This window comes from Drosophila suzukii, chromosome 3 (genome assembly GCF_043229965.1).
Source record: "Drosophila suzukii chromosome 3, CBGP_Dsuzu_IsoJpt1.0, whole genome shotgun sequence".
Taxonomy (NCBI): domain Eukaryota; kingdom Metazoa; phylum Arthropoda; class Insecta; order Diptera; family Drosophilidae; genus Drosophila; species Drosophila suzukii.
In genome coordinates, this window is record NC_092082.1 from 66273782 (window position 1) to 66299355 (window position 25574).

General features: G+C 46.1%; 6 protein-coding genes across 10 annotated transcripts; 3 read left to right on the top strand and 3 right to left on the bottom strand.

Moving 5' to 3' along the window:
- Window positions 1-190: 190 nt before the first annotated feature.
- Window positions 191-2827, top strand: Pbp95 (proximal sequence element A Pbp95). The gene is made up of 3 exons (XM_017082996.4): window positions 191-714; window positions 939-1494; window positions 1568-2827. The coding sequence occupies exons 1-3, from the start codon at window positions 250-252 to the stop codon at window positions 2722-2724; spliced, it is 2178 nt and encodes a 725-aa protein (XP_016938485.4). The 5' UTR covers window positions 191-249; the 3' UTR covers window positions 2725-2827.
- LOC118877610 (HEAT repeat-containing protein 5B) lies at window positions 2748-19026 on the bottom strand. Of its 5 annotated transcripts, none has more exons than XM_036816961.3 (8): window positions 18867-19026; window positions 11304-11720; window positions 9606-11246; window positions 9247-9520; window positions 9091-9123; window positions 4868-8606; window positions 4181-4201; window positions 2748-3696 (listed from the first exon to the last, which is right to left on the bottom strand). In XM_036816961.3, exons 2-8 carry the CDS (start codon window positions 11639-11641, stop codon window positions 3371-3373), a joined length of 6372 nt encoding a protein of 2123 aa, XP_036672856.3. In that variant the 5' UTR covers window positions 11642-11720; window positions 18867-19026; the 3' UTR covers window positions 2748-3370. The 5 variants fall into 5 exon arrangements, with proteins under 5 accessions (XP_036672856.3, XP_036672852.3, XP_036672854.3 ...); XM_036816957.3 differs by lacking the exon at window positions 18867-19026 and adding an exon at window positions 14103-14429; XM_036816959.3 differs by lacking the exons at window positions 9091-9123; window positions 18867-19026 and adding an exon at window positions 14103-14427.
- On the bottom strand, window positions 16050-17657 carry ImpE3 (Ecdysone-inducible gene E3). Its single transcript, XM_017082993.4, has one exon. The coding sequence runs from the start codon at window positions 17400-17402 to the stop codon at window positions 16122-16124; it is 1281 nt and encodes a 426-aa protein (XP_016938482.3). The 5' UTR covers window positions 17403-17657; the 3' UTR covers window positions 16050-16121.
- A 22-nt stretch (window positions 19027-19048) lies between the features above and the next one.
- Window positions 19049-20201, top strand: LOC118877612 (probable 18S rRNA (guanine-N(7))-methyltransferase). The gene is made up of 4 exons (XM_036816963.3): window positions 19049-19203; window positions 19257-19294; window positions 19348-19913; window positions 19986-20201. Exons 1-4 carry the CDS (start codon window positions 19165-19167, stop codon window positions 20171-20173), a joined length of 831 nt encoding a protein of 276 aa, XP_036672858.1. The 5' UTR covers window positions 19049-19164; the 3' UTR covers window positions 20174-20201.
- Window positions 20202-20282: 81 nt separating this feature from the next.
- LOC108016355 (dnaJ homolog subfamily C member 30, mitochondrial) lies at window positions 20283-21134 on the bottom strand. The gene has a single exon (XM_036819308.3). It carries the CDS (start codon window positions 21049-21051, stop codon window positions 20356-20358), a length of 696 nt encoding a protein of 231 aa, XP_036675203.3. The 5' UTR covers window positions 21052-21134; the 3' UTR covers window positions 20283-20355.
- A 572-nt stretch (window positions 21135-21706) lies between these two features.
- unc-45 (unc-45 myosin chaperone) lies at window positions 21707-25081 on the top strand. Its single transcript, XM_036819164.3, has 3 exons — window positions 21707-21914; window positions 21970-23264; window positions 23328-25081. Exons 2-3 carry the CDS (start codon window positions 21986-21988, stop codon window positions 24890-24892), a joined length of 2844 nt encoding a protein of 947 aa, XP_036675059.3. The 5' UTR covers window positions 21707-21914; window positions 21970-21985; the 3' UTR covers window positions 24893-25081.
- The last annotated feature ends 493 nt before the right edge of the window (window positions 25082-25574 follow it).

Below are 25574 nucleotides of genomic sequence, written 5' to 3' on the forward strand. Positions count from 1 at the left end.
CGGAAAACTTTAGTTTCTATATTTTGTTAGGTTTTATCAAACTATATCCTTTACATTACAGGGGAATAAAGAAAAAGTAAAACATCTCCAGCATCTTCAAAAATTTCGACTCAGCAATTTAACAGTTTAACGAATACCCTAATTGTTTTACAACAATCGATATCGGGTTGTCCGATTCTAGCAGTATGACCGTACTTACAAACAAAAAGATTGTTATTATTAAACAAAAAACAATACACATCGTGCGCGATGGATGTGGAGGATCTCCGGATGAACCAGCAGCAGCTGCTGGCCGAGATCTCAGCCCTGATCCAGAGCACCGCAGATCCAAGTGACAACAACGCATTGCTGCTGAATCAGGAGCTCCAGAGACGCCTCCTACAAGTCCGGTCCAAAATCCTGGCCATGCTGCAAGTAGTTCGGGAACGCTTCGCCAGGAACGAGGAAATTCTGGTGCGCCGATTGAGGCCACGCTCTAAGTTTGCCCCGGATTCCCTTCACCTTAACCTGAGCGGGGCAATCCTGCGGAAGGGCACGTTCCGCTTTAAAGGCAACATGTTCTTCCGGGACGTCGACGGCCGGAGCTGTCCCAACAACGAGGACTATGAGGAACGCTGCCACACAGAGATGTTTCCCACCGACTTCGACATGCACTCCCGCCACGTATGGACACTGCTGGACAAGAAGAACGTGATCATGGGGATAAAACAACAGGTGAGCGGGTATTCCAAAAAGAGCCCGTTGACATTAGAAAGAATGTTAAAACTATTATTTGTATATTAAAACGATATAGACCTGTTTGTCTGTTGTAACGAAGGTTACTTTGTTAAAATTCAATCGTTTTAAAAATCTCAATTTTATCAATCTATTGGTTGCTTCCCATAGTTATTTTTCAAAGCTCTTAACTAATAAAAACCTCGTAATGTTAATTTCGACAGTTACTTGACCACAACACCCACAAGATGAACGCAATGCCCAGCGGCAGCCTAAAGCGGAAGCCAACCGAGCGACACCTAAACACGCTGGTCAGTTTGCTAGCCACGTCGGATAGCAGCTTCAAGATCGACTGGAACCAGATTAGTACGCTGGACCTGGAGTATCGGCACTCTCCCTATAGCTGTGAGGCCATGTGGCGGGTCTACCTGAACCCAGAACTTAGGCGCGACGATTGGACGCCGGACGAGGATGAGACTCTACTGACAGTGGCCTCTGCTAACCGGATGCAGAATTGGGAGCAGATAGCCTCGTCGCTGGACCGGCGTTCCGACTACCAGTGCTTCGTCCGCTTTCACACCGCCCTGCGTCATCTGCTGGAACCAAAGGCGAACACCCGCTGGAGCGACGAGGACAACGACAGGCTCCGAGAGGTGGCTGAGAGGAATACCGCAAACGGTGTAATTAACTGGAGAAAGGTAATGGAGTACTTCCCGGAAAAGTCTAAGTCGACGCTGATTGGGCGTTACTACTATGTGCTACATCCAAGCATCAGTCACGGTGGGTATACCAAATATTCTTATATTATTTTAACCCCTTGAAAAGTTTACTCATTATTTTTCCGATATTACAGAGGCCTTTAGTACCAAAGAGGACATGATGCTGTTTGCCGCCGTGGAGGAGTACAATGGCAAGTTCCACTGCTTTCCGCGATCCCTCTTCCCAAATCGATCCTTGACTCAGTTGCGGACCCGCTACCACAATGTTTTGGCACAGCGCAACAAAACCGACTCCTGGTCGGTGCAGGACGACACCCGGTTGATGAGCTTCGTTACCCAGCACGGTGCTTCTCAATGGCTAAACTGCGCTACGTTCTTGGGCAATCACTCGCGGACCAGCTGTCGAACGCGCTTCCTGGTCATTAAGAAATTCCTGGAACAGAATCCCAATGCTAAGGTAGAAGACTTGCCTCGCCGTCGATCCAAAAAGGTGCCTGTCGTAACTTCCGATAACTGGGCTCAGCGTCTGCAAGAGTGGCAAGAGGACCCGGAGTCGTTAGTCACAGCTGAACAGATCAAAGGATCCCGGGTACGGAAACCCAAATCTAAAAAGGCTAAGATAGATCGAATTGCAGAAACTACGACCAAACTTTCAAAAGTCGACATAGAACTGGGCGAGTTCTTCAAGTATAGCTACAACTTGGCGCTGACGCTTCCAACAATCTTCCCACTTCCCAAAGACGCCCATAATCTTGCTTATGTGGTCAGGGCTCTAAGATATAAGCCACCAATCCGTCCCTCCCTCCTACAGAACATATCCATGCCAATTGAACTGCTTAAGTGCTACAATATTATGATGAGGAACCTCCCCGATGAGAAATGCGATTCAAAAAGTGCACTTCTAGCACCCAACTGGTCCACCATGATGGGGTTCCGAGCCATGTGCATTCTCTCCGGTGATTGCCGTAAGCAGGGGAAGGAAGCCCCAATTTTCGATTATAAGGAATCTGCGCCTCCCATCCAGCTTTTCCGTCAGCGGCTGCGAACTCTCTTCTACCGCACCACTCTTCTCAGTCGCCTGGAGTCGCAGCTCTTTTCGGATTTACCCGCAGCCTTAGTGTCCCTTCCAAGACCAACACAAGATTATGCTAAATTGGGTATCAATGTTCTTTTGAACGATCCCGAACCGGAACCAAAGAAGAATCTCAAATCAGAGCCGCTCAGCGAAGACGAGATGATGAATTTGAATACAGTTAAGCAGGAGGTGGAAATGGAATATATAATTCCATAAGAATTTTTAAATAGATGCATAAGTTTATAGTTAAGCTTTATAAGTTTTTATTTTTACTTTATATCGCGTTGTATAATAATTCATTACAATAGCTAACAAATAATTTATAAACTTGTAGGTACTTTCATTGTGTTTCACATATAGCAAAATCAAATGCCGGACCGCAGGAGTACCCTAGCGATGTGCATTAGGGTGGCTCGAGTTTCTGATTTTAATTTAAAACAATTATTGCTTCTGTTAGTAAAGGTCTAATCTTACTTTGAATCTTATTTCCCATTGATTAAATTTATTTGTATTGCAAAAGATAAAGCAGGTTAAGAAAATAACTAATTTTAAAGTTTCAGTCAAAGGAAAAGAAAAGTTTGTTTAATAAAAATAATTAGAAGATCACCGACTGATTTTCTAAAAGCTCCTTATTCAGATGTATAATTTTTTGCCATATAAGAGTTGTTTTAAAATTAAACCTTTACATAAGATGTCAAGTAAGCTTTAGAATTGTATAAATATTAACTTCAGCAGCTCACATTCAATGTCAAAAGAACCGATCCATCCTATTGTACAAGGGGTAACATTTTATTGCAAAGCATTTTTACGATAGCACTAGCAGGTTGTGGACTAATTTTGTTCGATTTCCCAGTGGATCAACTCATTGGAAGTTACTAAAGTCCGTCTTTAGCTTGATCGTGGGCTTCTGTGGCTTGGCCAGCAGGTTCCTCTGCGCCTCGGTGGCTTTTTGGGCAATATTGATCGACTGCTGTTGACTGCGAATGGCTGCTTCTAGTTTCTGTCGCAGCTCTGGAGTTTGACCCATCAGGGCCTTAAACTCCTGCGGATACTTGGGGCCGATCTTCAGAAGCCACTGCAGCGCCTGGTCGTGAAGCTGCCTTTGGTACTTGGGGAGCGTCCGTAGTCGACTGGGATCGGCTAGGAATCCAATAAGCACAGGAACCAACAGCGTCAGCATTTGTATGTCTGTGAAAAGGAGGCGGGGTAACCATTATTATTAAAGTCTACTTAAAGCATCGCAAACTAAACATCCATTTACTAAGATGGACATGTCGCGCATCCGGGTACATCTTACTCCATACATGCAACATTTAAAGCGTGATTTTTTATTTGCCAACTATAACTAATCGTTCAGCTATTCTATGGATTGGTGCATTGAAAAACATCGAGTGTGCAATATACGATGCACTTCAAAAGTATAAGACAGTAAGCACAACTTTAATGAACACTTTTCAAATTATATAAAATTTTCGTCATGAAAACTGTAAGAATCAGTGAATTTATGCAATATACAAATTAAATTTTAATGGTCGATTGAATTTCGTCAACTACTTTTAGTTGAAATGAGAAATAAAAGTACTATTTTATTTTACAGTTTAACTGTCTTATATATCTGAAATGCTTCGTCGACATAAAAAATGTGAATTTTTGATCGAGCTCTTTTATTTACCTTGTAGCAAGTTCATGTTTCCTAACGGTTTTTTTTAGTGTTTAATTAATGATTTGTGAGTTGATTGAAAGAGAAGACAGAGAAAAGAGCAAATATATAATAACAAATTTCCTTTCTTGTCTCAATAGTGTGCAGTTCTTAATATATGTTACTTAATCAATATTTTGGCTGACTTCGAAGAGACATTTAAGAAAATAGATTCGGATGACAGAGCAGCCTAATGGCAAATGCAACGGCTATGCAAATGTTTGGTTGAAAAGGGAAAAGTGTCAACTATAAAGGCAGGATTAGGGGTATATCTATAAACTATATTCTAAAAAGGGGTACTCCTGGAAAAACGATAGTTAAAGACCAGTACTCTACTCAAAATCTCATGTCCAAACTTTTTTCATAAAATGTCCCGCAACAGAGTTTGCGGTAATTCATTTCTTAGATTAACAAAAAAAAAAATTCATTTTTTTTTATTATTATCAGACCGATTTTAAAACCTAAGATACATATATTTAATATATTACAAAAAAATAGTCAAAGAAAATTCATATCTGTCCCAGATGATAATTTTATGTTAAAAGCTTCCCCAATACTAACAGTAAGATTATCATTTTCTTTCTAAAAATCAGCAACAGGAGTACCCCGAAATTTTAAAAAAGACGAACCAACAGGTTTTTAATACACCCATTTACTTACGATGTTGTGGCTCCGACAAGTCTATCAGCTGCTCCACGGTGATAATGCTCTCAAGGGTGACCTGCAGCTCCAGCTCGCTTGTGGGCACCTTGCTGGACTCCGCATACAACGACTCGATCATCCTAGGTGCGAGGGCGTGAATGTAGGGAGTAGCCGTCTTCAGTTCCGCACGCGCGAAGATCGATCGTGTGGTCTCGATGCAGCGCAGCTTTACGGAAAGGTGTTCCGACTGCAGACACTGCCGGAAGTGATTGATGCACGGATATTGCAGCGATGGCGTGGCCACCACGGAGGCTGGCGTGTGTAGGATGAATACAGTGATGGCCAGCAGCATAGTGACCTCGTCGACTCTCCTTTCTTCGTTATCACCAGCTGTCTTGGTAAGATCCACAATAGTAGCTAGGGCACTCTGAAGCAGCTGCTGCCACTCCTCGGATGTTTCCTCCACTTTGGTCCACTTGTGGACGCATACGGATCGCAAGCATTGCAGGGCAGCCTTCACAGCACTTGTATTTGCCAATATGGTACTATCTATGGCCGACTTGTTGGCGATTTCCTTAACGATGCTGGTTGTCATGTACAGGACGGTGGGCAGGATTGCTAGGGCACCTTTAGGAGTACACAGATCTAATAACTGTTCGACGCACTGCAATCCACTGGCCACCAGCAGGCCGTTGTCATCGCCCAGCACCGAGAAGAAGGAAGTGCCGTTGGCCATTTTGGCGTAGGCAAAGTCCAGCTGTAAGCCGGAGCCACCAGCTCCCTGTCTCGTCGGATTCATAGTAGGTATTTGGCGGACAAACAGGCAGAGACAAACCTCCAGGACGGCGTAGACGTGGGAACTTCCAGGCTGCATAGAGTCATCTTCACCTAGCCGCTCTCCACCCTTTCCGTCCTCAGAATTTGCATTGTCGTCCCGTTTTCTCTCCAAATCTTCCCTCGCAGCGCGGATAGTTTGCTTTAAAATTTCCACGCACAGCAGTTGCACAAGTAACTCATCTCTCGTCAGGATCTGTCGGTGTAGTACGTGACAGAGTTCAATGGTTAGTGCTCGATCCTTAACCAATTGTCTCCTCGCCCAATCCGAATCAAAGATGCTGTGCAGCGAGCGTAGACAACTCACTATGTTCCTGGGTCTCTCAGAACTTCTCATGCTGCAAAGTGCCTCCATGCAGATGCCGAAAATCATGTGGAAGCGATCTGCCGACAAAGAACCGTGGGTGATCTGGTTGTTGTTCGATTCTGCAGCCGTTTCGCTTGTGTCTTGATGGCGCGCAAAACCCTCATCCCTTAACCAGAGTGCAGAGGCGTAGAGGATGGGGGGCCAACTGGTCATATAATGTGGTTTTGATGAGTTAATTGTATCCGTAGTGTAGAAGGCTCCTCCGTCGTGAGGGAGCTGGGACTGGAATTCCGCCGGAAGCAGCAGCAAAGCATGATCCTTCATGGCACTCAACCAGTGAGTGGATAAGTTATGGAGCTCTGGTTGCACTAATCCTAGGAGACTCTCTCCTCGATTATCAGGAACATCCTGATCCGTTTCCAAGTTGGTTAGGGATTGTAGGCCGGACTGCTGGGATTGGAGATTCAGGAGGGAAGCTGGAGCCTTTCCATTTCCTAGCATGGCCACAATGTAAACCTCTGCCCAGGCCTTAAGGATGCTCAACTTCTCCAACGTGGCCATGGATTCGTTGTACAACTGAGTGCTGTTGGTTTTCGAGGAGAGCTTGCTAAGGGAACTCACTAGCAACTGGTGAACTCTTCTTAAGTCCCCAATATCGCGAGCCACTCCAGACCCGATCCACGCGGAGCAAACTTCACAAGCAGCAGCCGTCACATGGGAAGGCGTATCCTGCGCAAAAGCAGGACGCAAAGCGGCTCCCACCTGAGCCTGGAACTGCTCCAACAGAAGATGACCTGGGAACTCTGGTTCTGGAACGTTAGCAAACCGATCAATGATCTCTTGCAGAGTGCGCAATCCTTCCAACCTCAGTTGATCCGAGTCCGATGTGGCGGCCATAAAGGACATTCGAATCAGCTCCGCCAAATGCAGGATGAGATAATCTCCACGCGAGCGAATGAGTTGCTGTTCCTTGGCCTGCAGGAGATCGAAGTGCACCGAGCTGGCTGCCTCGCAACTGGCGATGATCCGTCGGACGCACTGGGCGGCAAAAACACGAGTGGGCCACCGCGGCTGCACTGCGGGGTGGGTGGAAGTGTTCTCCTCCGCTCGGTATTCTGTCACATCATCAGCATACTCCTCCTCCTCGTCCTCTTCCTCATCTTCTCCTCCAGCTTCCTTGCCCTTCCCTTGTTCTGCACCAGCGGGATCATCATTGAGTCCTCCTTCAACAGCTACGGTTAACACATTCTTGCAGAGACTCAACCAGAAGCTGAGATTGTCTGCAGCCAGCATTTGCAGCATTGAAATGAGTGTATCATGAATGTTCCGAAGCATTTCTGCGTCCGTTTCGGTATCGAGAAGAGAAAAAAGCAATCCTGGAAGTCCGTATTCCGTAATTACCAAGTCTGGAAGTTGTTCGGCGTTAATGGTGAGTGCTAGGTCACACACTTCCTTTGCTTCCCGATGGGCCAATTGCCGGAGACAGGAAACGGAGGCCTTGCGCAGTATGAAATAGTTACAGGGCAACATTCCAACCAACGTGGGCACCAGCTCCTCCAGTTGCAGGGATTTACTGGCAAAGAGATGCAGCTGCTGCAGGCAACCAATGGCCTCTGCTTGCACTAGGGGATCTGCGTGCGCCTGAAGAAGAGCTGCTGAGCAGAGGAATAATCCCCTCATACTGGCCACTGCTCCACCGCCTCCTTGTAACTCCGGTCCCACGGTGGTGATCAAAGCATTCACTACTCGTCCCACGCACTGATGCACATCCACATGGGCATGGGGAACGGTAAGGAGGAGTTTTAGGCACAGCGTCAAAGTAGCCTCCACATAGCCACGGAACATGGGTCCTCCAGAGTCGGCAATCTGCGCCAAAGCATACAGCGACCAAGCCTGCACCACAGGCGAGGCACTGTCTTGACCCAAAGCCAGCAGGATGGATACACTGGTACTCAGATGCTGCGACGAGCCCATTCCACCCACATAGCGATGAAGGCATCCCAGGGCGTGCGAATGTCCTGTTCTTGTGACGACATCTCTGGCAGACTTAAGTTTATCGAAACTATTTTGAGCCAACTCCGCGGTGAAATGAGAATCTCCCACCACCTGGGCTAATCTTCCCAAGGCCTCTCCAGCCGCACATCGTATGGTTGAATTGGCACTTGTCAACGAAGCAACTACCAATGCCGTGGCACTCTTTCTTACATCCTCCTGACCCAAACTAGTCTTGCTATCGGTAAGGTTCTTCAGAGCGCACAGCAGAGCCGTAAATATATTCATTTGGACGGCTTCTTGGCGACTGCTCTTCGCCTGGCGAATGCACTCGGCAAAGTGCTCTAGCATTTGCAGCCTATGTTTGTTGGCGACTTTAGGAAAGATGGTTCCGTAGAGTGTTACTGCCATATCGATCACAGCCACGCCGAGTGGCAAAGGTCCTGGGCACTGTTGGGCCTTGCTGATCAGCTGGATGTTGTTCGTCCCGTTGCTTCCAGACGATGTTGCTGATGCTGGGCCTCCAGCGCTGGATCCACTGCCCTGGGCGGACCAACTGGGACGGTAGAGGCAGCACGGATCATGCTCTAGGGCGCCAGATCCAGCGGCGCTATTGGGTTGCAGCTAAAGGAAAAAGGAAATCAAATAAGTATGTTGATATTTTGGGATTTTCTTAAAGCCGAAACAATAAAAAAACATTAATAAGGAAATAAGTTATCAACGAGGAGCGGCAAGCTCCATGGTCATGCAAGTAAAAAAGGATAACACGAACAACAGTCCCTGAAGTAATACCATAAACTTTTTTATTGTCTAACAACCTTAAAACCTACTGACGAATTGCATTGAGTTTAGATGATAATGAATATATTTAGTTATTTCAAGTGAACAATGTTGTTTACAAAGCTGAATTTTAACATCCTTTCTTGTAACCTAATCGAATCTCATAATGTGATGATTTGGAAATTTAAACCAGCTTCATGCAAAAAGAGGCAACCAATACTATATGTTTCTTAATAAGATTATAATCAATTGAAATATTAAAAAAATCAAAAACAAACTTCGCAGAAACGGAAGCAAGCACTGCCAGCAATTATTGCACACCACTTACATGCTCGCCATCGACTTTGCGATTGGGCTCCATCTTTGGGAATGCACAATTATAGAGAGAAGGGTGGAGAAAACATTGAGAAGGGTTTCACGGATAGGCAGTGGTACATAGGACTCATACAAGTACAGGAAAATTGTACTCCCAAATATAACCCACCTGATCCTCAATGGTGCGATGGTTGGTTTCCTGCAGCCAGGTTCCCAGAATGATAGAATCATCACCATGACAGAGTGTCCGCAGTAGTGAGTTAGTGGTGTTGGCTGCGTTATCGGACAGGGTGAATTCTGAGACGAGCATGCGAAGGAGATGAGTGTAGGAGGCCTCCAGGGCATTGGCCGGCAGCAGGGTAAGGGTCTCGAACAGACGTAGTCGTACCATGGCTGCCGGAGCCTTTAGCTGTGTGCCATAGCTCTTCAGGACAGAGGCCAAACTGGAGAAAAAAGGACACATTATTATGGTAGATACATAGCAATTTTCAAAGAATACTATATGATAAAAGTCGGAACTTTACTTACTTGACCAGCATAGCCAGGGCGCTCTCGATGGGCGTGAGCAGCCGCCTGGTTATGTCCTCGTTTAGCAGATCCGGACAATTAAGCAGGAAGCTGTGCATCACGGAGAGAGCTCCAGCTCTGCCCTCGAGCGTCACCTGCCAAGTGAAGGCATCACCGCGCGCCTTCTCTGACTCCAGCTCTTTGTTGGATCGCGGGAACGAGTTCCGCCAAAGTAGCAGCATTCGCGGCAGCAAGCCCTTGACCACTGGCGATCCCAAAGTCATGATGGCTCCAATCAACAACCAGCCGGCCTGGGTGCGATGCAGCGACATGCGGCTATTCTGGGAAGCAGATCGCAGCAGTTCCTCCGCGCAGTTGAACACGACCTTGCCCTTTGTGTGGGGTATGCCCAACGGCGAGTACCGAACGCTTCCCAAAATGGCCGCCAGAGCGCAGCTGTATCCAGCGATTGCTTCTGGAGAGGATCGCATCTGCTCGATGGCCTCCACAAAGCGATCGATCAGTGGTGTGATCTGTCCAGGAACCGCCACACAAGCGCAACGCAAACACCAAGCGGCAGCCAAGCGAGCGGCAGCACAGGGATGCACGAGAACGGCACAGGTGGCATCGATGGCTTGCAGGGATTGATCTCCCAACAAGTTCTGGGCCGTGGTTCCCAATCCAATGAGCAGGGAACTTAGTTCCTGCAGGGCACACACCAGCAAGTGCTGACTGAACAGCGTTTCTTGATTCGAATCCTTGGCGTTTTCGGGATTGAAGTCAATGGAATTCATCTGTTTGGCCACCAGGTGGACCAGCTCCTTGCAAGCAGCGCTTTGCGCCTTTTCGCCCAGCATCTTGCCAATAGTCGATCGGAGTATAAAGTTGATGCACTTTCGCGAGTACACCGCGTCCACGTGGGAGCAGGCGGCCTTGGGATTGGCCACCAGGTCCAGAACATGTGCCAGAAAGGTGCTCAACTGTCGCTCCAGCCAAACGCTGCCCATGGTTTGTACAAAGACTACATAGGCATGGGTTACACCCACACGCACTTCTCTGTTCACTCCAGAGCTGCCTTTGATAATCTCTCCGGTTCCCTTGAGAAAAGAAGCTCCTCCACGCAGGAAACCCGACATCAGGATGCCAAGTGCTTCGTCCAGGGAAACCAGACGTTGAGTAGCGCCCTTGACCGCCTGTATGGCTACTGCTTGACCCTGCTTCTTTTTGCCCGTTGCTGCCTCTGCCAGTTGTTGAGTGTAGGCCAGAAGTGTGCCCAGCAGCAGAGCCACCGCACATCGGACTTCGTAGTTGCTCCCGTCAAAGGCACGGAAGCACAGGGTTCCCAGACTCTCCAGCTCGGTCTGGTAGAGGAATGGCGCACTGTAGATCATCTTTGAGATGCAGCGGGCGGCGGCCACTCGAACGGCCATCACTCGATCCAGAAGGCAGTGCTTGGCCGCCTTGTAGATGTCCTTGTGCACGTTGGCAATGGCGGTGCCCATGCCAGCGCTCACCTTCTCCAGCGTGTGCATGATCTCGATGCGTGCCTGAGACTCCGCGTTGCGCAGGGTGCGAATGAGGATCTGTACCGTGTCCTCGTAGGTGCGGCCCATCATCCGACCCAGCTTTTCGTACATTGAGCCCAAGACGCAAATGGCGGCGCTAAAAGATAGAGATTTGTGTTTAGGTTTATAGATACATTTATCACGATTTACTCACAGCTTGGTGGGCAAATAGCTGGGCGAGTCATCTTTGTTCTTGAGGATGTCGTTACAGGCGTTGACGGTGTCAAAGAGCATGAAGGTGTCGCCAACGGAGAAGAGCGTGGCCAAAGCGCTGGCGATGAGCTTGCGAATGGGCGGACCCGGGGCACCCTGGATGCGTTCCGAGAGCTGCTGCACCAGCTTCTTTTGGCTGGCCTTGATGTCCGGCTTGGAGGCCAGTGGCAGCGCCTTCTCCAAGTAGCGCAGCCATTCCAGCTCGAATACCGGCCGCTTGTGCTCGGGCAACTGCTTGAGAGCCTCCTCATTAAGGGTCAAAGTGTGGGCGAGCTCCATCTCGGATGATGCCTCCTCCTCGGCTTCCGAACGTCCCCTTGCGGATGAGGCGGCAAATGGGTCGCTGTTTATAAACGATCTGCAAAGCGAGCGGGAAAATAACAAAATAAATTGCGGAATGTATCATCAATTAAACTCAACATATGGTTGAAGAGTGTGTTTGGGACTGTTCGTGGAGAGACTTTGACCTTGCCATTTGATTGTACTAATACCGACAGCTGCATTTTCGATTAAAATTGTTGATCACATTTCAGTCTTTGTTTTAAAATTATATTAACAGCATTTCATAATAGAGTTAAATTAGAGTATCAATATGCAGAAGTATTCAAGTAGTAGCATTTTTAACTAGCATTTTGTAACTTAACTTCTGAATAGATTAGTTTATTTGTTAAATTTTTAATTGTTTGTTTGAAATAGAGCATCATTTGAAATGGTCATAAGTAGCATTTAACTTCAGACTTTTGGTAATATATTTAATATTAATAGAATAAATATATTTATAGATTTTGTTTCCCGATATACTGAACCCTATACATTTACTTAATATAAATATGTTTAAAAAGAGGCAACGCTAGGAGTAGTATATCAAGTGACCCAAATATTTCTCAAAGCAAATATGCCCCAGAAGCTTAAAAGTAATAAGTATAACAATCACTTTACGGAATAAGTAGAACGAATGGGGGATATCGAGGAGGGAATGCCGTTGTATTGTGAGGAAAAGTATGCATCACTCAATCTATATATACAGCGATGATGACGGTGATGATTATTTTACCGAATGGAAGCCAAAAACATATTCAAATATATCGATACGCTGGCACGCTTCAAACGGAAGCTGCACCATTCGCACTAGGAAATCCACCCACCCACACCCGCCCTATTTTCTTGTTTTATCCACACACCCACTCACATTCATTCAGCTTTGATAAGTGCGGGAAAGAGCTGTCGCCTTGGGCTCGATAGCAGCGCCCATTGACACAGATGGCGGCAAAGTCAAGAGGAGCCAAATTATTAATCCGAAACAAAGACCTTTCCTTGGGAAAATCGAAGGGGCCTAAGGGGTACCCGCTTGTGTCCTCGTCACTTGTGTGTGATGTGCGAAATTATATCCGCCGGCAATGGGTAATGGGGTTGCCGAGGCAAAGACAATGGAAAGGACGTGTGGGAGGTGGGCTAGAATTTTAATGGTCTGGGGCGTTGTTGCACCATGGGGCTTGGGAAGGCCGCTTGCAGGAACACACGAACACACAGGATTGCATCATAATTTCTTTTAAGTTCCATTATTTTAATTATCTTTTTAAGTACCATTCAACACTATGCAGTTGAAAGTAATCCAGATCGTACAGTACATACTATAAGTACACTTCATTAAATACATATTGGATAATTTGATAAAAAGCATGATGATGCTTATTTGGTAGTTCAACATAATAATAAATTATTATCACTACTAGTACAAGTAGTTTAAGTATCACAAATGGGTACAATTACAATAAAGATTATTCGAATTTTCTGTGTGATGATTTCATTCTAGTGGAGACCCTTTTTTCAAGAGTATGTGCAATTTCCTATGACTAATTGTCGGGCTTTTTAAGGGATCCCTGACTTAGGGGTTCTAGACGCCAAGGGGTTTCGGTTCGTTGCAGCTCCTTTCTTCTGTTTCATTGTTGTCTTTTGCCTTTGTTTGCGGTTTTTACCACGAGTGGCGTGTGTGGCATGTTGCACAAAGTACATATTTTCATACTGCATACAATATCAGTCGACGCATTAGCAATAAACAATTTTATAGATGATATTTTACATAATACTCGTAATGTTTTGATAAACATTTTGTTATTTGTATGAATTTTTATGTTAATAATTATTAAAAAACCATTTATGAAAATAAATAAAAATGTTTTTTTTAAATTTAAAAGGACTTTAAAGGACTTATTATTTAGTCACATTACTATTTTAAATCTAAATTCTGACGAAAAATAGCTTAAAAAGCTACTAAATCATTAAATGTTTTAATGAGATGGTGAAAAAATTAGTGAAGCCTAATTTGGTTTATTTTACTTTCTGGGATACCCATCCTCAGTGCTATTTTGTTGACCGCAGCTGTGCGTACATACATATAAGGAATAATAATCCTCTGGCGTGAGGACCCCGAACCATTGACGTCTGCAGGCTCGAGTTACATAAGACGTTGCCGGGCTGCTGCACCGCACCCCTCCCGCCCACTTTCCCGGCCCACCAAAGGAAAACAAGTAAAACCTGTAAGGTGCAACAAACTAGAAACAAGAGTCCAAGAACCAGCCGCAATTCAAATCCCGGCTAGACTTGTCCCGTGGAATACGGAATATTAGGGTGACCCGTTCGCCGGTGGGTGGTGCTTTCCTTCGGTGGTGGGTTGACTTTAGCCCTCCCACCCCCTCTTTACCACCCCTTTTTGGTTGTTTTTGTTTCTTTCTGCATTTACCTGCGCGCCTCGGAGATAACTTTGCGCAGAAATTGCGGCGTGCGTGCAAAATTTAAGTTTTCCATTGTTGTGATTTGTTGTGTCTTCACATTTCCAGAAAACTTTCTTTGCCTTTTCTTTCGCCAATCTGCAGCAGCCTGCAACTTTCACACAAATCGATAACTTTTCCACCAGGGCACTTTGTGCCAAGTTTTTCGCTGCTCCAAATGGATATGTTTTTTTGCTTTCAACTTCAATTGGACAGTTAGTTCTTCAATAATTTGACACTTGATGTGGCGTAGATTGCGAAAAATAAAACCGAATTTGAGGGGATTACAGGCGGAACTATTAGAAGAAGATGCAGAGCAAGAGCCGCTTACACTTGCTACGCGCACCGAGCACAAAAACAAAATGAAATCAAAGAGCGCTGGCGAAAAGCAAACCACCGAATGGCAAGCGCGCTCTTTTAATACCCTTTCCAGAGGGTATAGTACCCTTGACTCGAAATACGCAACACAGTGAAGGAGGATTCGCGGAGCTTGTTTTCATTAGGCGAGTCTGTATACCATATATTCATCTATACTCACAAACTATTTTCTAAGTTTAAAAAACTTCATAATTTTAATATATATTTTTTAATTTTTAAAGTTTTAGCTGTAACACTACAAAATACTCCTTAGAAAAATTAGGAAATATACAAAATATTGTGACACACCAATATCGCACTCAAAATAAAAATGAATTTTAATAACATAAACATATGATATACATTTTTTTCTTTACGAGCGACTTTGTAAGTTTGTTTTTCGGTCATAAACCAGAAAATTTTATCAATAATTTCAACTAACTTAAAAACTTTAACTTGGCTTATGATACCTCAATACTAACATTTACAATTTTTAATGTTAAAAAGGCAAATGTTAGGGTATTTAAGTTAAGAGTATGACAGAGGAATTAATTTCAAAGTGAGAGAGGGCAAAAACAAAATAAAATCAAAGAGCGCTTGCCACCGTGTGGCAAAGAGCGTAAGCGTCAACGAGAGCGAAAATGAGAGGGTGGCACGGACAAAGAGCATAAGTGGGTAGCAAGAGAGCCCCTTGTGGAAGAGAGAGAGAGAGGTGATGACGTCGCATCGCAGCTGATGCAGCAACAAAAAAACTGTGGCAGAAGCAGCAACAATTTGCAGCCGGCTGACCTGTTATAGATAACACATTAACACCGATGTGAACTATGCCAATGTGTCAGTTAAGTCACTTGGCCAACATGGTGTTAATGGGGAGGGGGAGGGGCAGGAGCAGGACCGAGGGTGTGTCCTGTGCCCAATGTCGTGTTTCCTTTGTCCCATGAGGACATTTTCCGTGACACTTCCGGCGGCAAAGGGATTGCCAAGCGGTTGATTTAGAGCACCCTAAACTGCTATAAATCGGTATTAAATTCATATAAATTGCAACAGCTCAGATAGATGTCATTTTGGTCCAATAGTAATAGAGAATTATTTAATTATCTGCTGCTATAATATAAGTTACCAACAGCAAATCAAATATATGCATGAATACTTATGTATATACATATCAAGAAATGACTCACTGCAAGCTCTTTAGTCCCATATGCTGTTTGTATTATGGAAAATTGCCTACAAATAACGAGTTGAACCAAGTCGTTATAAAAGCTATAAAATATAGTCGCTTTAAAATGTGGTTTTATAATTTTTTAACTTTGTGAAACTGATGTTAATTTGCCATCTACAGGACTTGGGCAAAATGTATTGACATTGTTATTTACACACATTTTATAGATCTTGAATGGCTCCATCACTTCTATACAAACTTAACACCAACACTTTAATACTCTTCATCAATGTACATATGTATAGTAACAATGTAATAACACCTGTCCTTAAGGAGAACTTTCTTTCCTTACTAAGTTTTTATAGAATAATGGCTCAATTGGATTTTCCCTGAATCAAGATTTCATATTAATCATAGTACACACGGATAGGGTCAACTGGTCCCTCGACTTTATTGCGACTTATCTAAGAGCTTAAGGTAGAAACTGCATGCTGGGAATGAAAGCCAAAGCCTTGGAGGTGGCGCTTTTGGGATTCCCCAGATCTTTGACGATTCCCTGGACGCGGGACACAACGTCACTGCGCTGGACATCGCCCCGATCCAGCATCCTTTGGAAGAGAGTGTGCAGTTGCCTGGCCGAAGAAGCCTGGGACAACTCATGGAGCTGCTCCAACAGATCCTCGGAGTATCCCTCGTACTTGCTGAGATTTGCCGCCTTGGCATCGCGCTTCAGGAGATCGTATACCAAAAGGAAATCCACGTAGGGCTTGGTGGGTGGAACCCTCTTTTTGCCCGCTATCGAGGCGGTGCTCCACCGATCCATGGCGGACTCAACATCAAAGGCGGCCCTTCCGTAGTTATCGTCGTACAGGCGCAAAAAGTTATCCAGAGATTCCACATCATTGGTAAAGTCGTGCCGTTCGCTTTGTATATCACGGATCAAAGACAAAGGCAGCTTGTCAAAGTCCGCATCGTCTCCGATTTCTTCAAAGAGAGTGTAGCCTTCAAGCTCCCTCCTCGGAAGGGAAGCTGGTGCAAAGATTCCAGGGCGATGAGGCAAAGTGGGTGGCGATGAGGGCCTCTCGGTGCTGGAAGTTCTCTGTGGAGGCAGCCACCAGCTTGGCGGTTGCCAGCCTGAACCCATAGCTCCTGTTCCATTGGGCCTTCTCGTGGTAGTGGTGGTGCTCATCCTCGTGGGCACTGGTGTGGATGGTGGCGCACTAGCTGTTGTGGATTCCGTACTGAGAGGCGGCTGCGAACTCGATTCCCACCAGCTTGGCGCTTGCCACCAGACTGAACCCAATGCTCCTGTTCCACCAGGCCTCCTCGTGGTGGTGGTGGTGCTCATCCTCGTGGGCAACGGTGTGGATGGTCGAGCACTAGCTGTTGTGGATTTCGTAGTGACAGGCGGCGGCGAACTCGTTTCCCACCAGCTTGGCGGTTGCCACCAGACTGAACCCAACGCTCCTGTTCCACCAGGCCTCCTCGTGGTGGTGGTCCTCATCCTCGTGGGCACTGGTGTGGATGGCCGCGCACTAGCCGTTGTGGAGTCCACTGCGTCATCCGCACTGAAGGGCGGTTCCACCGTCGTGCTGGAGAGTGGCTCATACTGGAGAAGGTCTATGTAGTATGCTAAGGCCTGCATGGAGGCGGGCAGGTAGCTGGTCAGTAGGTTGGCCGGCGCCACTAAAGCCACTTGGTGGCCCACTAGAAGCACCACCAGCAGTAGACAAAGCGTTAGCCCACTGCGCATTTCTTGCTTGTCTTACTTTCTTCCGGCGGGAACGGTTTGCTCTGGGGGAATGGAGGCACGCAACTGAAGCCACTCTTCCCAGCAGCCAGCGAGCATCTGTAGTTGGCTCTGTATCTGTCTTTGTCACCGTATCTGTATCTGGTTTCCAAAATGGATGACAGCGGGTTCGGTTGTAGTTTGTACTCTATCAGGGGGTATGGTCACCTGAGGATGATTCGATCGTTCAAAGGTAAAATCAGCAGTCGACAGGTTCCTAACTTGCATAACTTGTTATAGGGCCTTATAGAACAAAGGTTGATCTACAGATAGGCTTATACTGAGATATTTATATAGACAGTGTCCTTTAAAAAGATCAGTTTATATATTTCTGGTCCTTCAAAAGATTTGTTTTTTTAAAAAAAACCGTTTTAAAATTTAGGAAGTGTGAAATTTTTAGTTAAATATTTCAAGTTTGGAAGATATATTTCAAACATAAAAAAAGGGTATTTGCGCTATTTCTGCTATAGGACACTTCAATTATATGTAGCTGTTGACTAGATCAATTAGATAGATAATGTCGCTAAAATCATGTATTGTATATTGTAAATCGCTACAATCATTCATTCTAGAGTACTAAAAGCTTCGGTGATTGATTTCATCTTTTCACCTGCTTTTTTGGGGGGGTTTTGCAAACTTGTCGAGTGGAGAGGCCAGCGACCGCAATCGCGGCTTGTTGCGTAAATTTTGTAACCATCGGCGATCGGCGGAGGGAATGTTGTTCTTGGAAAGAGTGAAAGATGTTCCGTTGCCAAAAAGAAGAACCAGTTTGCTCATAAATATGCAAAAGGTACACAAACACAGGCAGAAGACCGGCGTGCCGCAAATAAACCTGAATTTGGGTGCTTTATTTATTTGGGCAAAGTACAAAGGAACTTTATATCAAATGAAATGCAAGTTTTGATTCAGTTTTAAATGCACTAGACTGCAATACATTTTTACAGCCACTGACGATCAGGAGAAACCGAACTCTCTCTCTCTTACTCCTGAAAACAGCTGTTCAAGAAACTGTATGTGATTCAATTAACTTGTTCTACCTGTGAGAGAAGAAATAACCTGTTGTTGTTGCCGTTATTGTGTTTTCTGGCTAGATGAGTTTTCGCTTTTTTCGAGCAAATTGGAACAAGGTAAACGGGTCAGCATAACGGGTTGCCTACGCAAATTGTGCCACTAATTTTTTAGCACAGACATAAAGGTGTCTCACGCGCACACCTGAACTTTTTGCATTTCCATTCCATTTCCGCCCGAACAACAACAAACAGCGGCGGGCCAATTAGCACTTAAAACTGTCTATTTGTTGACGCGTCAGAACCGTTGCACACACACACGCAGGTCACCATTTTCACAGGCACACTCCCACACCCAAAACAGCTCCATGCAAATGCTAGCTTTGTCATCAATTCGGGCGAGTTTTCAGGCTCAACTCACCGTTTCACTTGGTGCACTGACAAGTTTACACTTTAAATCACACACTTCACATGATTATTGCTTTTAGTTTAAATGAAAAATTGCATTTTTCACGAATTTTCACGGCGCTGCGATTCACAAGAAAAAAGCTAGTCTAGCTCGATAGCTCGGCCGATAGCGATAGTCGAGTCGATAAATCAACGTTGCGCTGTGAATGGCAAACAGCTGTTTGCTGATTGCACGTGTAGTTGAGTTTTTTTTGTTTATATAAAAACGCATCGAATTTTTAGTTTAGTAATTTTTGAGAAATACAGAGAAAATGGCCAGAAGACCAGAGCATTCAGCACCTCCAGAAATTGTAAGTATGTGGTTGGTAAAATGAACGTTCTATCTAAGTTCGTACTCTTTCAGTTCTACAACGATGACGAGGCCAAGAAATATTCCACAAAGTGAGTTATTCGTTCTAGAAAATATAGTACTTAGTACAATTACGGATTTTTAGCACCCGCATCATTGAGATCCAAGTGGAAATGGCCGAGCGAGCTTTGGAACTGCTGGCCTTTCCGGACGATGATGAATCCCGCCTGATTTTGGATATTGGCTGTGGCTCTGGCCTCTCGGGAAGCGTTCTGGAGGACAGCGAACACATGTGGATCGGCGTAGATATATCCAAGTCCATGCTGGACATTGCGGTGGAACGGGAGGTGGCTGGGGATGTGATCTTGGGAGACATGGGCGAGGGCCTGCCCTTCAAGCCAGGCACCTTCGATGGCGCCATCTCAATCTCTGCCCTCCAGTGGCTCTGCAACGCGGACAAGTCGTATCACAATCCGCACAAGCGCCTGCTGAAGTTCTTCACCACCCTGTTTTCCTGTCTGACACGTACCGCCCGCGCCGTCTTTCAATTTTACCCGGAGAACTCCGATCAGATTGAGATGGTCACCTCGCAGGCCATGAAGGCGGGTTTCTACGGAGGATTAGTGGTTGACTATCCCAACTCTGCCAAGGCAAAAAAGTACTACCTGGTGCTGATGACTGGAGGATCGGCTGAGCTGCCAAAGGCTTTGGGTGGGTCTCTTATTCAATTCTAAAGTAACTATTCCCCTATCAAACACTACCTTTTCCTTACTTTGTTTAAAGGTTCTCCCGAGGAAGAACGTCGTGTTAACTACATCAAGAAACGTGATGCCTGCCGTGAGGCACGAGGAAAGGCTCCGAAAAAATCCCGAGATTGGATTCTGGCCAAGAAGGAACGCCGACGCCGCCAGGGATTGGAAACTCGTCCTGATACAAAGTACACAGCGCGCAAGCGCACTGGGAAATTTTGATTAAAGTTTAAGAAGTTAAAATCACAAAGCAATGGATATTTCTTAGCGATTGGTGATTTTCTCGGAAATGTAAATAGTCACTACGTTCTCAAAGAAAAACGGCCAAATCTCTTATTCACAAAAATAGCCTTCCGATTTAATTGATTAAACTTAACTCTATTTACACTGTGGACTAGAGAACTCTACGATTCCTTCACGGCCACCTGTTGCTCTCGCTCTTCCCGTTCCCGTCTGTGCCGCTCCTCCGCCCTCTGTTTGGGCGTGTCATAGGAGCTCTCGGCGAGGAACATTAGGTAAACGGCCACTCCAAAGAACAGAAAGGATAGCAGTACCATGTCCGTCTGACCAGACATCTTGTTGGTCTCCTTTTGCACCCTTATTCGATCGTACTTGGCCTGGGCGGCCTGTCGCCGGTCGAAAGATTTGCCATAGTGATTTCGCGACCACTCGTCAAAGTCGTATATGGGCGTGCGGCCCTCCGAGTCGGCTACACGAGATTTTTGAAAACGCGACTTGTAAAACTTCGTTTCCGGGTCGTCCTCCACCACGGGTTCCGCCACATCTTGCACATCCTGGGCATATTGGGCGCCCGCTGTGTGCACGATCCCCTTGTCGTAAAGGCGACGTAGCCGGTAGTTTCCGAGGATCTCGTACGCCTGATTGATCTCCCGGAACTTCTTCGCGGCGGACTCGCTGCCCTGATTCCTGTCCGGATGGTAGAGCATCGAGAGTTTGTAGTAGGCTGCCTTAATTTCGTTCTGGGTGCAACTGCGCCCGATTCCCAGGGCATCGTAGTGACTGATCTGCTGCCGCTGACTCAGGTGCAGCTTGCGCAGAACGAGCAGTGGTCGCCACAGCATTGGCCCGTGCTGGAACATCCTGGATGAGTCCTTTGGCCCTTTTTCTAATGTTTTTACTTCGTTATATCACATGAAAATCCAAAACAAATCGGATCAGCTGTTTGAACTTGAACTTGTTCACCCTCGCCTGCGCTGTTATCGATAGACCGAGGGAAGTCGGAACCAGTGGTGCTGGGAATAAAAAGCTGAAAGCAGCTAGAAACATGAGAGTGTGGGACAATCTGGAATCTTCTTTTTTTTAATAAATAAACATACGACAATGTCCAATAATAAAATTAAAGCAGTGGTCGGCAGCGGCCTATCTAGTGAGCATAGGGAAGTGTTCTGCCCATCCTCTGCTCGCTCACGTATAACGTACATGTTCGTGTGACTTCGGCATGGGTCTTCGGGTCATTTTTTCTCAACTTCGGCGCGCTTTTTTGTTGCTGCGGCAGAGGATCTCAGTGCAAAGCAGAGAAACGTCTCGCTACAGCACGCCGCGCGCAAACTTCGTGTTTGTTACATTCACACTAATGCAAGGCAAACTTTTGATGGTATGTGTGTGCCGACCACTGAATTAAAGTCAGTTTTCCAAATTCATCATTTTTAAAATATAAGGGTATAGCTTTTTCTGGCTTTAAACTAGCCACAAGCTTCACCGCTGCCTCGATCAGCTGTGAGCCCGCTTCGCTGCGAATGGCAACTGTTGCAACTATTTTGGTTTTACTCTTCTCCGAACTTATTTATATATAGAACAGCGCAGCAGCCGGTTGAATTTTCTCACACAGCGTGCTTGATTTTCCCGCGATCCATTTGCATCTGTATCTGTGCGTTTTCGAGATCGATCGAGAAGTTTCTGGCAATTGAAATTTAGGCCAGAAGGCACCAAAGCAACCAGAATAGTGAGTCATCTGCGATCAGTAAGAAGTTGCAGCTAAAGTTTGTGTGTTTTTATAGAGAAAATTGTGTAACCATGACGAATACCATCATCAGCGAAGAAGTCTCCGATGCGGGGAGCTACAAAGATAAGGGCAACGAGGCCTTCAAAGCCTCCCGCTGGGAGGAGGCAGTGCAGCACTATAGCACGGCCATAAAATTGGGCTCCAAGCACAAGGAACTGCCGGTTTTCTATAAGAATCGTGCGGCTGCCTATCTGAAGCTGGAACAGTATGAGAACGCCGTGGAGGACTGCACGGAATCGTTGAAAGTGGGTCCAGCAGATCCCAAGGCTCTGTTCCGCAGGGCGCAGGCCTACGAGGCTCTGGAGAAGTTCGAGGAGGCCTACAAAGATGCCACCGCCTTGTTCAAGGCGGATCCCAGCAACAAAACCGTACAGCCCATGCTCAAGAGGCTGCATGTCATCGTGGAGGAAAGGTTGGCCCGCAATGCTAAGACCTCCTCGAAAGTAAAGCAAATGATGGACCTTACCTTTGATCTGGCCACGCCCATCGATAAGCGTCGCGCCGCCGCCAACAACCTAGTTGTTTTGGCCAAGGAGCAGACTGGCGCCGAACTCCTTTACAAGGAGCACTGCATCACCAAAGTGGCCTCGCTTACCAAGGTGGAGAAGGACCAGGACATCTATGTGAACATGGTGCGCGTAGTGGCTGCTCTTTGCGAAAATAGCGTAGAGCGTACAAAAGGCGTGCTCACGGAACTGGGCGTGCCATGGTTCATGAGAGTTCTCGACCAGAAACACGAGGACTGTGTGTCCACTGCTCAGTTTTGCTTGCAAACAATCATCAACGCTTTGTCTGGCCTGAAGAACAAAATGGATTCCAAGCCGGACAAGGAACTGTGCTCCAAGAACAACCGTGAAATAGACACTCTGCTCACCTGCCTGGTTTATAGTATCACTGATCGCACGATTTCCGGAGCGGCTAGGGATGGAGTCATTGAGCTGATCACCAGGAATGTTCACTACACGGCTCTGGAGTGGGCCGAGCGCCTGGTGGAGATCAGGGGTCTGTGCCGCCTGCTGGAAGTCTGTTCCGAGCTTGCGGACTACAAGTACGAAAGTGCAATGAACATCACCGACTCTTCATCCACAATTGCTTCCGTTTGTCTGGCCCGAATCTACGAGAACATGTACTACGATGCAGCTAAGCTGAAATTCGTTGAACAGATCGATGAGTACATTAAGGACAAGCTTTTGTCGCCCGACATGGAGTCCAAAGTCCGGGTCACAGTTGCTATTACTGCTCTGCTCAACGGTCCCTTGGACGTGGGCAATCAGGTCGTGGCCAGGGATGGTGAGTTATATTAATATAGTATGACCTCGCATTATAATAAATAATGTTCTTGTATTTGTGCAGGCATCCTACAGATGATTTTAGCCATGGCCACCACCGACGATGAGTTGCAGCAGCGAGTGGCCTGTGAGTGCCTGATCGCCGCTTCCTCTAAGAAGGACAAGGCCAAGGCTCTTGCCGAGCAGGGTGTGGACATCCTGAAGCGGCTCTACCACTCCAAGAACGATGGTGTTCGAGTGCGTGCCCTAGTGGGTCTTTGCAAGCTGGGCAGCTATGGTGGTCAAGATGCGGCCATCCGTCCATTTGGTGATGGAGCCGCTCTCAAACTGGCGGAGGCATGCCGCCGGTTCCTAATCAAGCCTGGAAAGGATAGGGATATCCGCCGATGGGCTGCCGATGGTCTGGCTTATCTAACCCTCGACGCTGAATGTAAGGAGAAGCTTATTGAGGACAAGGCTTCCATACACGCTCTCATGGATTTGGCCCGCGCTGGAAATCAATCCTGCCTCTATGGTGTGGTCACCACTTTTGTGAACCTGTGCAATGCATATGAGAAGCAGGAGATGTTGCCCGAGATGGTGGAACTGGCCAAGTTTGCCAAGCAACACATACCGGAGGAACACGAGCTGGATGATATAGATTTCGTCAACAAGCGTATTACTGTGCTGGCAAACGAGGGCATCACTACTGCGTTGTGTGCCCTGGCCAAAACGGAGAGCCATAATTCGCAGGAGCTAATTGCTAGGGTCTTGAATGCAGTTTGTGGATTGAAAGAATTACGTGGAAAAGTAGTCCAAGAAGGAGGCACTAAGGCACTGCTACGCATGGCGCTCGAAGGCACTGAAAAGGGCAAACGCCATGCTACTCAGGCGTTGGCCAGGATTGGCATAACCATCAACCCGGAAGTGGCTTTTAGCGGTCAAAAGTCGCTGGATGTAATCCGTCCTTTGTTAAACCTCCTGCAGCAGGACTGCACGGCGTTGGAGAACTTCGAGTCACTTATGGCGCTTACCAATCTGGCCAGCATGAACGAAAGTGTGCGCCAGAGGATCATTAAGGAGCAGGGCTTGTCAAAGATAGAGTATTATCTGATGGAGGATCACCTCTACCTCACCCGCGCTGCTGCCCAATGCCTGTGTAATCTGGTGATGAGCGAGGATGTCGTGAAAAAGTTCGAGGGCAATAACGACCGAGTTAAGTTCTTGGCCCTGCTCTGCGAGGATGAGGACGAGGAGACGGCCACAGCCTGTGCCGGAGCTCTAGCCATGCTCACTTCGGTGTCCGTTAAGTGCTGCGAAAAGATCTTGGAAATCGCCAGCTGGTTGGACATCTTGCACACTCTGATCGCCAATCCCAGCCCGGAAGTCCAGCACCGTGGCATTGTGATTATCCTCAACATGATCAACGCTGGTGAGGAGATCGCCAAGAAGTTGTTTGAGACGGACGTCATGGAGCTTCTGAGCGGTCTGGGCCAGTTGCCGGATGACACGCGTGCCAAAGCGCGAGAGGTGGCTATCCAGTGTCTGGCGGCGGCGGAGCGTTATCAGATCATCGAGCGGTCCGACGATGCAGAGATCCCCGACGTGTTCGCCGAGAGTGCAAAGATAACCGAGATTATCGACGATTGAACGAGTTTCTTTAGTAGTCTGACCCCTTTGTGCCTTTTGTTCCTCCCTCATTTCATACCCTTTGCTATACTCACCGTGTCATCCCAAGACTTAATTTATTTTCAGCAAAATATCAAGTGTACTCAAATTGTTTTTTAAACATTGTACGAATTTATTATTAAATTCACAAGAAACTGTTTCGTTTTTGAAGATTGTTAGTTTGACTCAGGGGTTGGGCTAATTTGTTAATTTAATCTTATTAGGAAGGTGTTTTATTTTATGTAGGTTCTTGATTAACTTTTATATATTTTTGGTTTTCATTATTGAAGAGGATCCAATATAAACAAAATCGTAATTTGTATTGGAAATTTTTTGGAACTAACAAATACTTAGCAAGCAATTTATTTGTGTTGTACAAATACAGTCAAGTAAGTTTAAAGATTTTTTAACGTTTTTTCCGATTTTGTGATTCATTTATTGATTTTTAATTACTTAGTTACTAATTTATGTTAGTGGTTTGATATTTTAAATTTGGTTTTAGGCCATTATATTTGGTGTTTAAAATATTTTATTTCTCTTGTTCCCCTACTTTAGTTACTAAAGTTTTTATATGCAGTGCACAGTCAGAGTAAAGACTAATTGAAGTGTACGATATGTGGGTCAGCAGTGCAACTCCAGTTTATTATTAAGGCTTAACAGTTGC